Genomic DNA, 17,612 nt, shown 5'->3' on the forward strand with positions numbered 1-17,612 from the left:
ATTAACGTGGTACACTGTAGCAAAATAAAAGTTCCACCAACACATTCTGCACTGATTTCCTCCTTCATAACAATGTCTTCTGATTTTTTATGAATCTCTCACAATTGTGTGTAAATGGGCACTGTATGTTAAACCTTATGATATTATGAACATTTTAATGTTCTGTACTTTTATATACATTAAGGCTGCATGTTTGTTGTGACATAAACTATGACTTATAGGACCTTTCCCTGAAAGTCATTAATTTTATAATCCCAGCCATCCCACTATGGAGCAAGATCCCTGCATGAATTTCTAGAAAAGTAGTTCAACATATAGTATGTAGGAATAGAAGAGTGTGGGAATGTGACATGTTGTTTTTGCTTGGGGATTTTTTTCCCCACATTTATTTGCAAAAAATCTCTCTGGCTTCTTGCAGTTTTTTTTTCTAACAACGTATGACATTCCCACTTTTTTCCCTGCAGGGTAATGAGGTTTTATTTTCTATTTGCTTGTTATAGCAAACAACTTGCCTTGGATTATGTCAACAAACTGACTTTTCTGTAAAGGAAGTTCATGGAGATTGTAGATAGTCTAAATGTTATCCCAGCAGAAGATAGAAAGTTCTAAAGCGTTATTAAAGTAGTGGTAGCCTGAGTAAATGTTATAGTGCTTTCAATACATGCTATGCTTTTTCTCAATCTAGGAACTGCTTCCTTTGGTACTTATGTTTGAATTACCCATAGCTGGAATTCTCCAACCCATTCCAGATCCTAATTCTCCCACAATTCAGCATATATCACAGACTTATAACATTTCAGTTTCCTTTAAACAACGTTCTCGAATGTACGGCGCTACTGTCATTGTCAGAGGGTCACAGAATAATATTAGTGCCGTGAAGGTAATACATTTAAAGAAAGCTATTTCAGATGTTCTGAGTGTATTAAACTAGGGTGACCATATCTCCCCATGCCAAATATAGAATAGCAAGTGGGAGGGGCAGCTGATGCTTGGGGCTTCATCCTTGCAGTGGTCAAGGGGTGCTGCTGACACTCCAGGGAAAGAGTAGTCACCTGCGCTCGGGGCCCAAGCTCCACAGGGCATGGGGAGGGGTGCTGCTTACACTCTGGGGGGAGGGGAGCTGCCAGTGCTCCAGCCCACACGGGATGGGGAGAGGGGAGCTGCCAGCACTCAGGGCTCCAGCCCCAGAGTAGTTGGGGCAGGAGCCACCAGCCCAGTGGCTTCCGTGGCTCCGAATGCCGGCGGCTCCTGGCCGACCCTGCCCAATTGCAGGGATGAAGTTCAGCCCCATAGCATGCAGGATGGGGAGGGGAGAGGAGCCGCCAATGCTGGAGCTTCAGTGGCTGAAGCCCTGAGCACTGGCAGTTCCTCCCCTGCTACAGGGGAAATACAGGAAAATGGGCCCATTTAAAAAAAAAAAAAAAAGTCAGGATGCTGTAACAGCTCTTAAATATGGGACTGTCCCAGGACAAATGGGACAGATGGTCACCCTAGTTAAAACTTAGTTGCTTAAGTGGTGTCTTGTTGCACAGATCTGCTGGGGAAGGGCTGATAAAACAGGATTTGTGTGTGTACAAAAAAATGTCAGTGTGAAACTTAATTTTATATGTTTACTAAAGTTTAAATTTTAAAAGTCTCAGAGGGATAGTTGTGTTAGTCTGTAACCTAAAAAATGAGAGGTCCTGTAGCACCTTAGAGACGAAAAATGTTATATAGTATCATGAGCTCCCATGAGCATAACCTACTTCTTTGGATGAGTGGAGCAAGAGGCCTCCACTTGCTCCATTCATCTGAAGAAGTGGGCTATGCCCACAAAAGTTCATGATCCTATATACAAATTGTTAGTCTCTTAGGTGCTACAGGACCCTTCATTGTTTTTAAGCTTTTTTAATCTGTTAGGGTATGTCTACACTACCCCCCTAGTTCGAACTAGCGGGGTAATGTATGCATACCGAACTTGCTAATGAAGCCCGGGATTTGAATTTCCCGGGCTTCATTAGCATAAAGCCGGCTCCGCCATTTTTAAAAGCCGGCTTGTTCGAACCCCGTGCCGCGCGGCTACACGCGGCACGGGCTAGATAGTTCGAACTACGTAGCCATTCCGATCTATCTGTACGCCTCGTTCCACGAGGCGTACAGATAGTTCGGAATAAATACGTAGTTCGAACTATCTAGCCCGTGCCGTGTGTAGCCCCGCGGCACGGGGTTCGAACAAGCCGGCTTTTAAAAATGGCGGAGCCGGCTTTATCCTAATGAAGCCCGGGAAATTCAAATCCCGGGCTTCATTAGCAAGTTCGGTATGCATACATTACCCCCCTAGTTCGAACTAGGGGGGTAGTGTAGACATACCCTTATAGACTTTAGGCAGGCACTCTGGTAAATGATTAATAATATCACAAAATAAAAATGAAAAACAGCTATACCAGAGCAAGAGGCCAATCTTACCTAACTCCAAAAGCAGCAAATAAGCAAAAAATATAAACAATGAACAAACCAAACCCTAACCACCTGAGCCCTCCCCAAATGCTCAAAAGGTTAACAAATTTGGGCTATTTCATGCAGAGGGGGAAACAGTTAATTCCCAGTTTAAGGGGCTGGTTACTCAGTACGTGCTGCTGACTACCTCTTAAGCAAAAAGCAAAGGATCTCTGGTTTGAGTATTTCTGTGGATGACAGCTTTGGCAGCATGACATAGGGAGAGAAAATTAGGATGTTCAATGACAAATAGTGCTCCCAGAGACCCATTCTGACTATCCTATTATATTTATATTGTACATATTTCTTTTTAATCGTGGATACATTTTCCTCTGTCTCTTTATGTCTGAAAGTTTTAACTTATTTAATAAATACTATTTATATTTAATAAATATTATTTGATGATTATGTTTATTATATGTTACATTAGTTGGCACGGTTGGGGGGGAGGTGGGGGATTTTTTGGGTTTTTTTGGTTTTGGTTTGTTTGCTGGACATGATTGCAGACTAGCCACAAAGAGTAACCAGGAAGGGCAAGAAGTCATACCTGTGCATATGGTGTCAAGTAATAGGTCCCAAGTCAATTAGGGCTTTATAGGCCAAAATGAGGATCAAATCTTACAACTGGATTTGTTCACATATGCTCCTCTTGGCTTCAGTGTGGTTGCATGTGGGCACAGGTTCCACCGATGTGGAACCAGGGGCAGGATTGAGTCCAAGACATTACAGGCCAGATTTTCAAATGTATTTAGGGGCCTGGGATACAGATGGGAGCTCAGTAGCATTTTCCAAAGTACCTAACTCCCTTTGATTTCAGTGGCCAAAAATCCTGAAAACTGTACTTTGTGAACACAGGTCAAGTTATGTAAAGTCCAGTTCCTTGTGAATTAAAAACAAAATTATATATTTTGTTTTTTTACATTAGTAAAACCTCCTTACTTATTCTGGAATGTGAAATGTGTGGTGACTAAAGCAAATGTAATCTGCTTACTTTGTATCCATTGCCTTGTGGTTTGGTTGTTTCTGTGTAATGTGTTCTCTCTCATTTGTCTGCATAGGAAGGAACAGCAATGCTTCTGGAACACTTGGCTGGCAGTCTGGCCTCTGCAATCCCTGTGAGCACACAGCTAGATATCGCAGCACAGCATCATCTCTTTATGATGGGTCGAAATGGCAGTAACATCAAACACATCATGCAGAGAACTGGTGCTCAGATCCACTTCCCTGACCCCAGTAACCCACAAAAGAAATCCACTGTCTACCTCCAGGGCACTATTGAGTCAGTCTGTCTTGCCAGACAATATCTCATGGTAAATATTTTAGTGATATTTGTATAAAAAATGTCAAACAATTAAAAGAAAATACCCAGGTGGTCTGCAGGTGATAAGCTTTCTACTCTGTGGCAGGAGCTATAGTTATAGCTAGAACTCTTGGGGCTGCTGAAAGCAGACATGTGGGGAGAGCCCTTTCTGGAGCTAGAACACTCTAGCTAGAGGAGGGAACCCAGCAGCCCTGTGAACCAGTCAGTCTCCCTGTGATGAAGCAAAAAAAATCAACAATGGTCTTGTAGCACCTTTGGAGACTAACAAAAATATATAAATAATATCATGAGCTTTTGTGGGCACAACCCACTTCAGATGACAAATATGGAGCAAGGGGCCTAGATTTTGAAATATAAAGCAGAAAAAGAGGAAAGGGAAAAGAAAGGTATGGAACTGTTAAAGTGTCCATGCTACATGAGGCTCATCGAGTAGACTGTAAGTGCCTGATACTTAGTCTTTGATGTCATTTGGGTGTTGAATATAATGGCCATTCCAGTTCATGACTTTATTCAAACTGTGCAAGATATTATCAAATTTGCATATGAATGCTAGTCCCACAGATTCTCTCTTGATTCCTGAAATTGTTTTGTAAGAGAATAGCCACCTTTAAATCCATTAATGAGTGTTCTGGCAAGTTAAAATGTTCTCCCACAGGTTTCTATGTGTTACCGCTTTGAATATCTGATTTGTGTCCATTAATCCTTTGTTGAAGAGACTGTCCAGTTTGGCCATTATACATGGTGGAGGGGTATTGCTGTCATAAAGCAGTTTAATGAAACTGACATTGTTAATTGCCTGTTTTTTTTTTCAGGAACACAATATTTCAATGTGTTTTATGCAGAATTATTGGGGATCTCTGGATTTCCTTCACCAGGAAACTTGCTTTTGTTCCAAATCAGAACAAAAGCAATATTGTGAATAAGAATATCCCTTGGGAACCAAATCTCTCTGAGCTTTGGCCAGTTCTAATTATCAATACTATTTTTAACAAAACTAACCATAAGTATCAACATGGACATTAGGTTAGGTGTTTAATAACAAATTATTATTTCTGCATGAGGCATATTTGTGTTTCACCTCACTGAAAACAAAATGGACTCGGTTTTTTTAAAATGAAATAACTGATTCAACTAGTCACATCATCGCAATCTTAATGTTTTTAAGCTTTACACTTAATTACAGTTGTTACTAGTGAGTGTTTTAAGGCTTAACTTCAAGCACTTTGTAGTAAAAATAATCTTTAGTATAGTGTTCTTTATACATTAGTCATTCTTTCTGAGTTTAATAGAGGCTTTTTAGGGGGATATGGAGCATGATCTAGAGCTATGACTAGGTGTATTATGTTAGGAGTTGGATTATATCTCATGTAACAAAGAAAATCATATTATCAAGACTAGTTACAGAAATGTGGGAATATCACTTGTAGATGTAAGCTCTTCGTTTTAGTTCAATATATACAATATGTGAATAAAAATAAAAAATGAACTCTGAAATTTTTTTGATAGAAACTTAAGTATTGTACCGTTTTTAACTCTTCTCCCTTCCTTTATCACCCCGACATGCATACTCCAGTCAGCAATGACAGAGAGAATGGCCAGAAAGAGAGCATAAGTGTAGGTGTGTACATGGCTCTCTATATTACAAATACAATGTGCGAAGAGTGACTGTAGACATATAATTTATTCCTGAATTGACATTCTTATAAATATTGAGAGAGAGTTATTCTATGTATAGCATCAGTGAACTTCGAAGAATGCTGCTCCCATTGTCATTCAAGCACAAGAAAATAGAGGAGACAGTAATGCCCTAAAACACTACATAACATATAGTATAAATACCCTTTGCTACCTGGAAGAAAGAAAGATCAGAAACTATTGAAAGGTTTTTAGAATATTGCAAAATTCAGTTTCCTGGTAGTAAAGCTGGTAATTTCTGTAATGCTGAGTTACCAGTATGCTGACCTAAACTGAAAAACTAGCTGAGATTTAGTCTGTCCAACCTGGCATTGTTCCTCATATTTTAAACATTTACTCCCATTTCTATTTTATACCTATAACATTGTTTTTAAAAGCAAGTTTTACATTACAAACATCCATTCATCTTTTATATAGTCAAGTTTCTGTATTTGCTAGATAAGACAAAATTGAACATGGAACATTGAACATTTTAAATTGGAAAAACTGAGTGTGTGTATTACAGGTATTTACTAATGTAAAAGCTTTTAACTACTTTATGCCATGAGTGTGGCCGAATTGCCTGTGTTCCATAAAATTTATTTACAGCCACCTGTCCTGGCTCTCAGAGTTCTGTGCTATTGTTTAGCTCTAATTTACTCCTAAATGTCTACTAAAATCCCAGGTCATGTCTAAACTAGGAAATTATTTTGAATTTACTAAAATCAATTTATGGACTCCCAGTTTAACAAATTGGAACTTCCATGTCTTTGCGATAGGGAAGCATCAAAATTAGTCTGAGGAATTTCTGTTAACGTGGAATTTCTGTTAACGTGAACCTCTGATACAGAGCCCCAGGAAGTGCTCTGGGGAGCTGCAGGAGGCTCCCAGAGGCCAATTAGTTCGAATTAGGGCATTGGAGCATCCATACTAAAGTTTTTTCAGACTTACATGTTTGGTATTAGCATTATTCCTCATGAATACCAGGAGTACAGAGTTTGAATTCCACGGCCCCTTATTCTGGGAATAAGTGTGGATGCATGGCTTACATATTCAAACTTGAGTGGAGGGGGTTATTTAGGACTAAAGGTACGTCTACACTGCAGCGCTAATTCGAACTAACTTAGTTCGAATTAGTTAATTCGAACTAAGCTAATTCGAACTAACGCATCTAGAACTAAAAACTAGTTCGAATTAGTGTTTTGCTAATTCAAACTAGCTGATTTTTGCTAATTCCACACTGATTGGACGCAGGGGGGCATTTAAGGGCAGCTGAAACCGGTTCTGGCAGGGCATCAGGTCAGTAGTTGCTTTGTGTGGCTGCTGTCTGAGGCTATCTCTGAGGCTCGAGCTTAAAGGGACCCCCCCAGACAGCCGGTTCTCAGCTTTTCCTGCTTCCTTGCCAACCTCGCCAAGGGACAGCAAAGCGTTGGTCTCTGTGCCCGTCTGTGTCGGTGCTTCCCTTTGGGGACACCGCCGCAGGTGGCAACATGGAGCCAGAGCTCGCCCTGCACCTTCTGGTGCACTTTCTGGACTTGCTCCTGCAAGCCTGCCACCAATGGCTCGAGGCTGCCTGGCACCACCTGGTGCACGTCAGCCCCCTGCCTCTCCACCTGGCCGCCCTGGGGGCCGTGGAGGAGCCACGGCGGTGCCCCGGCACCGGCGTGCCCCGCCGCATCTGGCGTCTGCACACCAGCAGCGACTGGTGGGACCGCATCGTCCTGGAGTGCTGGGAAGACGGACAGTAGACCCAGAACTTCAGGATGAGGAGGGACACCTTCCTGGAGCTCTGCGAGTGGCTCGCCCCTGCCCTGCACAGAAGGGACACTCACATGAGGCCCGCCATCCCCCTCCAGAAGCGGGTGGCCATTGCCCTCTGGAAGCTCTCCATGCCGGACAGCTACCGATCCGTCGAGAACCAGTTCAGTGTGGGGAGATCCACCGTCGGAGCGGTGCTCATGCAGGTATGGCACTCGTTGGCCACTGCGCTGGAGGGGAGGGGGGCTGCGAGGAGGGGATGGGCCACCCCAGGGACAAAGGGGGGGCGGGAGGAGGCGAAAGCGCCCCACACCGGAGGGGTTGGTCTGTCCCGGCCGTACTACACGCCGCCTGGGGGGTTGCTTCCAGGAGTGGGGCGCGGGGCACTGCCAGGGCACGAATGCTCCCAGCCACCCGGGCGCCCCACTGATTGGCGCTTTGCTGTGTCTCTCTCTGCAGGTGGTCAAGGCCATCAACCGGGTGCTGCTCCACAGGCTGGTCCGCCTTGCCGACCCGGACGCCGTCATCCGGGGATTCGACGCCCTCGGCTTCCCGAAATGCGGGGGGGCCATCGACGGGACGCACATCCCCATCCGTGCCCCGGAACACGAGGCGTCCCGGTACGTCAGCCGCAACGGGTACTTCTCCGTGATCCTGCAGGCCGTGTGTGACCACTGGGGACAGTTCACGGACATTAATGTGGGCTGGTCCGGCAAAGCACACGACGCCCGGGTCTCCTCCGCAACTCCTCCGTGTGCCAGCAACTCCTCCGTGTGCCAGCGGCTGCAGGACGGGACCTTCTTCCCCGACCGCCACATCAGGGTCGGGGACGTGGACATGCCCGTGTGCCTGGTGGGGGATGCCGCCTACCCACTGCAGCTGTGGCTGATGAAGCCCTACACGGGGCACCTCAATCCCTCCCGCCAGGCCTTCAATGCCAGGCTGACCAGGGCCTGCATCGTGGTACAGGGGGCCTTCGGGTGACTGAAAGCCCGCTTTCGATGCCTCCTCACCCGTCAGGACCTGGCCGAGCACAACATCCCTCCCGTGGTGGCAGCATGTTGTGTGCTCCACAATTTATGTGAGCGAAAGGGGAAGGCTTTCCTGCCAGCCTGGATGGCTGAGGCTGACTGCATGGCTGGACACTAAGGTCAGCCCCGCACCGCCGCTGTCCGGGAAGCCCAGTGGGGGGCCGTCCGGATCCGGGAAGCCCTGTGGGAGAGCTTCCTGGTGGAGGAGGAGGACTGACCTCTCCCTGCATGCCCCACTGGGGCCTTCTTCCACCCAACCCCCTTTCGCCTCCCTACCTACTGTCAAATAAAGACACCTTTTTTCAAACAAAAATGTCTTTTTATTTAACATAACTGGGGTGGGGGGTGGGAGGAAGAAGGGTGGGAGAGGGGAGGGGAAAACCTGGTACTAGGGAGCAGGAAGGGGAGGGAAGGGAGGAAGGGAAAGGAAAGCTCAGTGGTGGGAGTCCGGCTGCTTCTCCCGTCTCGCCACACTGCGGTCCGGGGGCGTTGGTGGGAAATGGTTGTGGAGGGTGGGGCAGGAGGGACGGGGGGTGTGGAAGAAGCAGGTGGGGGAGCAGGGGGAGCAGGAGGAATTGGGAAGCGGTCCAGCAGGCTCTGGAGGTGGCCTCGCAGGGCACGGCCCTGCTCCTCCAGGGCCTCCAAGCTCCTCCGGCGCAGCCTCAGGTCCTCCTGGACCCAGTGGTCCTGGAGACGGAGCTGTTGCTCCAGGAACCGGAGGTGCCGCCTCTGGTACTCCTCCTGGTTCCTGGCTCTCCTGCTTGCCCGGGCACGGGCAGCTGCTGCAGGCGGGGTGGTGCGCCCTGCAGGCCCAGGTGCTGCGGCTGTGGTGAAACAAAAACAGCGGTCAATTTCCCCAGGGGCCCAGGTGTGTGAAACCCAGCTCCCCTCTGCAAGGCCAGGGCCCCTGCAGGATCCCCAGCTGCTGCTCCGTGGTGGGCAAGGCCCAGGCGCACGGTCACGGGGCTCCCTCTCGCCCCAGCCCCCCATACACATAAGGGGAGCACGATGGTACTCACAGGTGGATGCCTCCCCGGCCTCGGACGACACAGGCGAGTGGCTCTGTGGGGTGCCTCGGGGGTCCCAGGTCCTGGGCAGGCTGCTGGCAGGCTCCTGGCTCTCGGAGCCCTCCTCCTCCTTCTCCGTCTCCTGGAGCGGTCCCTCTGCCCCGGGGTCTATCACGTCCCGGGGGGCAGGGACGGCATGAGCCCCCAGGAGGCGGTCCAGAGCCAAAAACTGGGGGCACGCCTCCGGGTCAGCCCCTGGCAGGCAGGCCCGGGAGTAGGACTGCCGCAGGTCCTTGATTTTCCAGTGCACCTGCTCCCAGCTGCGCTGGTGGCCCCTGGCGGCCAGGCTGGCAGCCATGCGGCCATAGACTTCCTGTGGCTAGTGCGGAGATCGTGGACATTGGAGGCTTCCCCCCAAACCTCAATGAGGTCCACGATCTCCGCACTAGACCACGTGGGCGCCCGCCTCTTGCGGCCCCGGGCAGGGTCCCGGGAGCTGCCAGGCTGGTCCCGGGAAGAGGGGGAGGGCTGGGTGTCCTCGGGTGGCTGGCTCATGGGTGTCAGGTGCAAGGTGTTCTGGCACGGGTGCTGGCAGCCTTGCAACTGGCACAAACTGTGTAGCCAGCCTGTGGCCCTTTAAGGGCTCCAGGGCCGGGAGGGGGGCAGTAGAGTTTGCCTGCTGTTGGCCAGAGTGGCCACCAGGGCAAGCTGGGAAGGGCTAGCCTCCCACTAGTTCGAATTAAGGGTCTACACAGCCCTTAATTCGAACTAGCAAGTTCAAACTAGGCTTAATCCTCGTGGAAGGAGGATTACCTAGTTCAAACTAAGCGGTCCGTTAGTTCGATTTAAATTCGAACTAACGGAGCGCTAGTGTAGCGCCTATGAAAGTTAGTTCGAACTAACGTCTGTTAGTTCGAACTAACTTTGTAGTGTAGACATACCCTAAGGTACTAGAATAGACCACACCCCAGTAAGCAATGGAAGTGTTGGTAATGCTGCTAGACAAGGGTTACTTTCCATGGTCCTACAAAATTTCGGGTTCAGCAACAGTCAGGTCCTAAAAGTGCTGGACTAGAGAGAGAAGTTCAACCAGTTTAAAAAAAAAACATGTGCCAAGTGTTTTTTTTTAAATGGAGGTCTAAACTTAGGGCAGCAAAATCCATGTTCATGCACAGTGCTTCTCAAACTTTTGTAGTAGTGACCTTCTTTTACAAAGAAAGCCTCTGAGTGTGACACCTCCTCCCCCAATTTAAAATAATTTTTTTGCGTCTAAGATTATTAATAAATGTTGGAAGTGAAGCAGGGTTTTGGGAAGGAGTTTGACAGCTTGTGACCCCTCCCCCCATGAAATAATCTCATGATCCTCTCAGGGGTCACAAACAACCTGTAGTTTGAGAATCCCTGTTAAAGCACATTTCTTAAAAAGTCAGATTTCTCAAAAGTGTTGTGTACTTACCACTACCAAAGCAACAATTTCAAAAGTGAAAGGTTAGGTTTTAAGGAAATGAACTGACTGGAGTCTAGGTAATTTGAGTGTTCTTCCTTTGACTTCCTGCTGTATAGACAGCACCAAAAGCCAACTTAAGCTATTTTGTCTTCAGCTTCGTAATTGATTTTAAGGTTAACAACATGATCAAATAATGGTACTGCTAGCTATTCTTGTGACCATAGTTTATGGCAATTTGACAGTACACTTTTACAAAAGTCAACCCTTCCAACATCCCTAATTCAGGATAGTGAATGTGTATAAGATGTGAGTTAAATCTCTGGTCACTATAAGGTGAGATTCTTTTTCAAATTGTCAAGCTCTCTGAGTGTTGGGGTTGTGGGAAGTAATACTTCTGAAAAATTTCATTCCCACTATTTCAGTCAGATCTGCTAGGATCTTGAGCTGCATAGGACATGAAATATTGATGTTCATGTTCCAGTGCTGTATTTGGTAGAAGAGTAGTTTATAATTTGGATTCAACTTTCCAGGGTTGCCTTCCTCTTGTGCTGATGTTCGATATGAAGGAAGAAATTGAAATAGAACCAGAGATTGTAAGTCAACTAATGGAACAATTAGATGTCTTCATCAGCATCAAGCCAAAGCCAAAACAACCAAGCAAGGTTGGTGAAAGCCTAACACATTTTTCAAATTAGGAGGTATGTTCTTTGTACACAAAATCCCTAGAATGCCATATGAAATTCTAGCAGACTTACCTGGCATTGCACACATCCCTTAGGACAGGGACTGGCAGTGTGGAGGGTGCAGGAGTCAGGGCAGGGCCTTGGGTATGAAGGGGGAGGGCTCAAGGCAGGAGTCAGCGTGGCAGGTTGAGGAGGGCTCAAGGCAGGGGTTGGGATGCGAGAATGAGAATTGAACGGTGAGGAGAGACTGAGGGCAGGGGCTGTAGATGCAGGAATCAGGGCAGGAGGTTGAGAGGAGGGGAAACTGAAGGAAAGGGAGAAGTGTTTAGGGCAGGTGGTGGCCTGCGGAGGTGGAGACTGTGCATTCTGCCCACTGGCTTATCCCTGGTGGGGGTGCAGAAGGGTCAGTGCAGGCTGGTCTCACCAATGCTGGCTGGAGGGGGGTGGTCAGGATAGGGGGAGGCCACATAGCCTCCCTGGTCCAGGGGACAAAGGAAGGAACATGCAGGCTGGTCCCAGTGGTGCTCCTCAACCCCTAGCCTTGGGAAACAGGCTGGCCCCAGTGATGCTCCCCAGCCCCAGTCTGGGGGGCAGAAGCGGAGGAGGATGTGCAAGCTGGCATTCCCTGGGCCCAGTTCAGGAGGACAGTGCACCTTGGCTCAGGGACTAGAGAGAGGGCCATGCAAGCCAGGCCCCAGTGGTGCTCCCTGGGTCCAGACAGAGGGGCAAAAACCCGTAGTGCAGGGTGCAGGGCAGGCAGCAGGCAGGCTGTGGCTCTTCCAAGAGGTGGCAAGACTGCTGACCAGTAGGGCTTTCCCCCCATCCAGCACTGAAGTGAATAGCTAGGGGGAGGAGTTTGAGGCATTGGGGCCACTTACTCAGTCCAGTGGCCAACAAAATGGTGAGCCCTAGCTGGCCACTCTCTTGATGTGCTATAGCTGTCCCCAGTGGTCACTCTGCAGTATAACTGGCCCCCTCCACAATCACTGCTCCCACTGGTCATTCTGCAGTATCTCTGTCTGTCTGATCAGCCTACCTCCCTTTCCATGCTATGGAATACAATCCCATTCCAGTCACTTTCCATTTTCCTGGCACAACCAGTCCCTGACTTTGCTTTAAATTAGGAGAAAAGGAAACTGCATTCCAAATGTGGTGGTCCTAGTCTTACCATTTAAGAGGAGTTCTTGAACAGATGGACTCACAGATAGACAGACACATATTTCTCATATATATAGAACACGTTATTCCTGGATATTGCATTACAAAGAGCCATTCAGTTTTGTTACACCTTTGTCTAAACTTTGCTACTGCACTAGTGATGCAACCAAATTTGGCTCTATTAAAGAAAGTGCCATTCTTGGATTTCAGTGAAGTTGTACATATTAGGAGTAGAATTTGGTCCATCAGTTTTAAGCTGAGAAATAGTTTCCAATCAAAATACATTTTTCAATTTAATTATACACACGATAAAAATGTTTCAAATGAATGCTCCCTACTACACTAGCTTGTGTTCTGCAGCAGTTTTTTTGTTTTGTTTTAAATATTTGACAAAATTTGGATAATCTGTTTTGTCTAAATGATGGATCCTGCATATCCTTAGGAGAGAGAGTACAAGTCACAAGTAAAACTACTCTTGAGTTGGTTTACAGGATCAAATCTTAGAATCATGGGCTTTCATGGGCAAAACCCACTCCCTCAGATGCATTGAAGTGGAAATAACAGAAACAGAGAGAGAGAGATAGCAGCAGCAGAAGTACCTGTCAATTGTAGGATCCATGCTAATGAGGCTAATTAAGTGGGCTGGATGTGTCCCTAGGTAAATTCATGGATGTTAGGTCTATCAATGTCTTTTAGCCAGGATGGGTAGGAATAGTGTTTGTCAGTGTCTAAAAATGGGTGATGGGAGGGATCACTAGATGATTACCTGTTCTGTTCACTCCCTCCAGGGCATCTATCATTGGCCACAATCAGAAGACAGGATGTTGGGCTAGATGAACCTTTGGTCTGACCCAGTATGGCCATTCTTATATTCATTTCTGATGTCTGATTTGTGTCCATTTATCCTTTGTTGCAGAGACGGTCCAGTTTGGCCAATATACATGGCAGAGGGGCAATGCTGTCCCTTGATGGCATATATCATATTAGAGGATCTGCAGATGTAAAAGCCCCTGATGTCATGGCTTATATAGTTAGGTCCTGTGATGGTGTCACTTGTATAAATGTGTGGACAGAGTTGGGAACAGGGTTTGTTGCAGGGATAGGTTCCTAGGTGAATATATCTGAGGTGTGATATGTGGCTGCTACAGAGGTTTTGCTTCAGGTTAGAGGATTGTCCTCTCTCCCAAAGCCTGTAAGAGAGAGGGATGATTTTCCAGGATAGTTTGTAGATTGTCAGCAGTTTTGATTCCAAATGTTTCTACATTTCATGTCAATAAAAAGGAATATATCATTTTCATTTTGTACTCCTAGACTTCTCTCTTGGCTTCAGCAGATAGCATTGAATGCAAATAGAAAAACATGTTTTTGTTTGTTGCATGAAACATGTTTCTTGTAAATATAATGAGAACTAAACATGAGACTCTTATATCTAACTACTAGCTCACTTGGAAGCTTACATTAGTTGTTAGTGTCATTCCATCATCAGAGTCAGGCCATAATAATTCTCGCTAACTTTTTTATTAACTGTGTTTAATTTAAAAAATGAACAATATTCTTGGAACACACTTCACTTCTAAAGTTGAACAACAACATTATGAAAAATTTTCTACCCTTGCTTCAAAGTGCTGAATACCTTAATAACCACTTATGAATATTGTGTTTCTGCAATTTTATGTTGTTTTCTTAATTTACCATGGTATGTCTTCATTATATAGATTATACTGGCATAATGGTTCTGGCATACCCCATGGTGTACTGTAGAAGCAGCCAGCACTGATCAGGAAATGTTTTTTCTATTGGTATAGGAAGAGCCACCTCAACAAACAGAGTTGGCTATGTTGACAGAAGCCCTCTTCCATTGGCATACCTGCATCTGCACTGAGGTTCTGATGATACCTCTGACCAATGTAGCTATGCTGACACGACTGTGTAGACTAAGCCTGTAGCTCTGAAATACTCTTTTAAGACTTGTATTTTCATTGTTATATTATACCTATATATCAATCTCTTCTTTTCAGTCTGTAATAGTAAAAAGTGTTGAACGAAATGCCTTAAATATGTACGAGGCAAGGAAACGTCTCCTGGGACTTGAAAGTAATGGAGTCACCATAGCAGCAAATCCATCTACAGTTTCATGCCCTGTTGGCCTCTCGTGTACTGGTTTGGACATCTTGCCCACAGCAGGGTTAGGACTCACTGGACTTGGTATATATTTTATTCTTGATTTATAATGTTTGCAACACAGTTCACACATATTGGGAAGTACTGGACCAGCTACACTTTTGAATTCTGAGTAGCATTCAAGGCCCACTTTGATGTTTTAGGAATATTTGTCATTGTAAACATTCTCCAATATTGTAGTAATGGGTAGTGGGGACAGATTTCTGTACAGCTTCTGGAAGGTGGAGAAGTTTAGAAATTTGAAAATTACACTCTACATTAAGCTGAGTGGTTAGAGGAGGTACTCCTTTTTAGGTAGGATAATACATGACAGAGAGCATTTATAAGTCAAGTGTGACATCACATTTATGGCTTTCAGAGAATCCCTTATCCAACTGAATCCTTTTACTTCTGTAGGTATTCTATGGCTTGTCAAATTGAAACTTAGGTGTATGAGCAGGAAAAAGACTCCTTGACTACAAGGTAGCAGTTTGCCATTTAATATTACTTACAGGTTAGCCTTAGCAATCTTAGTAATTTTTGTTTGACTGTAATAACTAAATATTGAATGGCACTGTTTCTTCAGAGAGACAAGGTTGATGAGGTAATATCTTGTATTGAAAAGAAGTTAGCAGAATAAAAGATATTACCTTGGCCACCTTGTATCACTAATGCCTGGGATTGACACAGCTACAGCAATACTGAAAACTACTGTTTGTTTACTTATATGTTGTTGGCATTTGTCTGTCAGTGTAAAGCATAATCCAGGAATGTTTATATTTTCTGTCTTTTTCCAGAAAAAAATATTTATCCCATATGTACTCGAGTAAGGAATTAGCATTTTGTGTTTAGAAGTTATAACAGCTTGATCTCTTTTAGATGTATTATGCTTTCCCCCTATACAGGCAGTCCCCGACTTACGCGGATCCGACTTATGTCGGATCCGCACTTACGAACCGGGGCTTTTCTCGCCCCGGAGCTCACGGGTGGCGGGTCACCACCCGTGTCCTCCGGGGCGAGAAAAGCTTCTCCCGGTCTCCCTGGTCTTCTGGGGGAGTCCAGCAAAGCCGCTGGACCCCCCCAGCAGACCAGGGGGACAGGAGCAAAGCCGCCCAGGCGGCGGGGGTCCCGCCACCTGGGCGGCTTTGCTCTGGTGTCCCTGGTCTGCTGGGCAGGTCCAGCGGCTTTGCTGGACCCCAGCGGCTTTGCTGGACCCCCCCCAGCAGACATGGGGGACAGGAGCAAAGCCTTGGAGCACGCCCGCAGCGGGACAGTCCAAGCGCACTTGGGCTGTCCTGCTGCGGGCATGATCCAAGGCTTTGCTCTCCGTCTCCCTGGTCTGCAGGGGGGACGGGGAGCAAAGCCTTGGAGCACACCCGCAGCGGGACAGTCCAGGAGCGCTTGGGCTGTCCCGCTGTGGGCGTGCTCCAAGGCTTTGCTCCCAGTCTCCCTGGTCTGACCAGCAGACCAGGGAGATGGGGAGCAAAGCCTCGGAGCACGCCAGCAGTGGGACAGCCGCGGCGCGCCTGGACTGTCCCGCTGCCCGCGTGCCCTGAGGCTTTGCTCCGCGTCTCCCAGGTCAGCAGACCAGGGAGACGGAGCAAAGCCGTGGAGGACTTGAGCGGTCCCGCCACCCCCGTGTCCCTGGTCTGCTGGGGGTGGGGTGCAGCTAGTGCCCCCCCCCCCCCAGCAGACCAGGCTTTTCTTGCCTACCCCTGGGGTAGAGCAGCTGGGGGCTGCTGGGTTGGTCTCGCAGCGCTGCTCCGGACCAACCCGGCAGCACCCCAGGTGCTCTGCCCCAGGCGTCCTGATTCAACCGCTGCTGGTCAGTTTCAGCAGCGGCTGAATCAGGACGCCTGGGGCAGAGCAGCTGGGGTGCTGCTGGGTTGCTACAGTAGCGCCGAGGAGCCACGCTACTGGAGCAACCCAGCAGCACCCCAGCTGCTCTGCCCCAAGCGTCCCCAAGTCAGCCGCTGCTGAAACTGACCAGGACTACAGGAAGCCCGAGGCAGAGTTGCTCTGCCCCAGGCTTCCTGGAATCAGCCACTGATCAGTTTCAGCAGCAGCTGACTTGGGAACGCCGGGGTTTCTTAAGTTGAATCTGTATGTAAGTCAGAACTGGCATCCAGATTCAGCCGCGGTTGAAACTGATCAGTTTCAGCAGCGGCTGATGCCAGTTCCGACTTACATACAGATTCAACTTAAGAACAAACCTACAGTCCCTATCTTGTACGTAACCCAGGGACTGCCTGTACTTGGATTCTCAAACCTCCTCCATGCAGAACCATCACTGACAGAGAAGTGGTCAAATGAGCCATATTTTCTTATGACTCAGAATCCCGCAATTCTTTATGGTTGCATCCCAGAATCCATGGTTATGTCTGGGGTTGCAGCTGGAGTCTTGGCTTGTGCCATCTCTACATTTTTTACCATGTTTCTCACCCATACTGCCAGTACTTTATACAGTTACAAAACATGGAGAGTTTTGTGCATGGATGGTGGATGCTGAATGGGATTGTGGATTCTTAAGGGTAGTGAGGTTTACTGATGGAGGGAGGCAGCACGTTCTTCCCAAGTGAGGCCATGCTGCTTCCTCACACTTTCCTCCTCCACGTTTGCACACCCTGTGCTCCAACAAAGGCACAGCTGAAAGAAAGTGAGGAGCTGGCTGAGAGTAAAAGGGCTGCAAAGTAGCTTTTCCTTCCGCATCATCTTTAATCAGTACTTCCCAGAAACAGTAGAGGGAAGAGAAGAGAGAGTAGCTGCATTTAGCAGCTGCATGAGCAGCAGTAGCAGGCCCACCAATGTGGGGGAGGCAAAGGGGCAGTTGCTCCTGTGCCTGGTGATTCCAAGGTGTCCAGAACTCCCAGCTGCTGCTACTGCAAAGGAGGCTGGAGC

At 47.3% G+C, this 17,612-nt stretch overlaps 1 protein-coding gene across 2 annotated transcripts in view; it reads left to right on the forward strand.

Annotated features, from left to right (window-relative positions):
• Positions 1 to 17,612, forward strand: part of BICC1 (BicC family RNA binding protein 1) — a 242,065-nt gene that overhangs the window by 197,384 nt on the left and 27,069 nt on the right. For both annotated transcript variants that reach the window (XM_075934848.2, XM_075934849.2), the window contains 4 exons: positions 686 to 880; positions 3,534 to 3,785; positions 11,244 to 11,375; positions 14,573 to 14,759. In XM_075934848.2, the coding sequence (XP_075790963.1) occupies positions 686 to 880; positions 3,534 to 3,785; positions 11,244 to 11,375; positions 14,573 to 14,759 (766 nt within the window). The remainder of the gene's footprint in view (positions 1 to 685; positions 881 to 3,533; positions 3,786 to 11,243; positions 11,376 to 14,572; positions 14,760 to 17,612) is intronic.

The sequence above is a fragment of the Pelodiscus sinensis genome, chromosome 8 (genome assembly GCF_052426305.1).
Source record: "Pelodiscus sinensis isolate ZL-2025 chromosome 8, ASM5242630v1, whole genome shotgun sequence".
NCBI classification, from domain to species: domain Eukaryota; kingdom Metazoa; phylum Chordata; order Testudines; family Trionychidae; genus Pelodiscus; species Pelodiscus sinensis.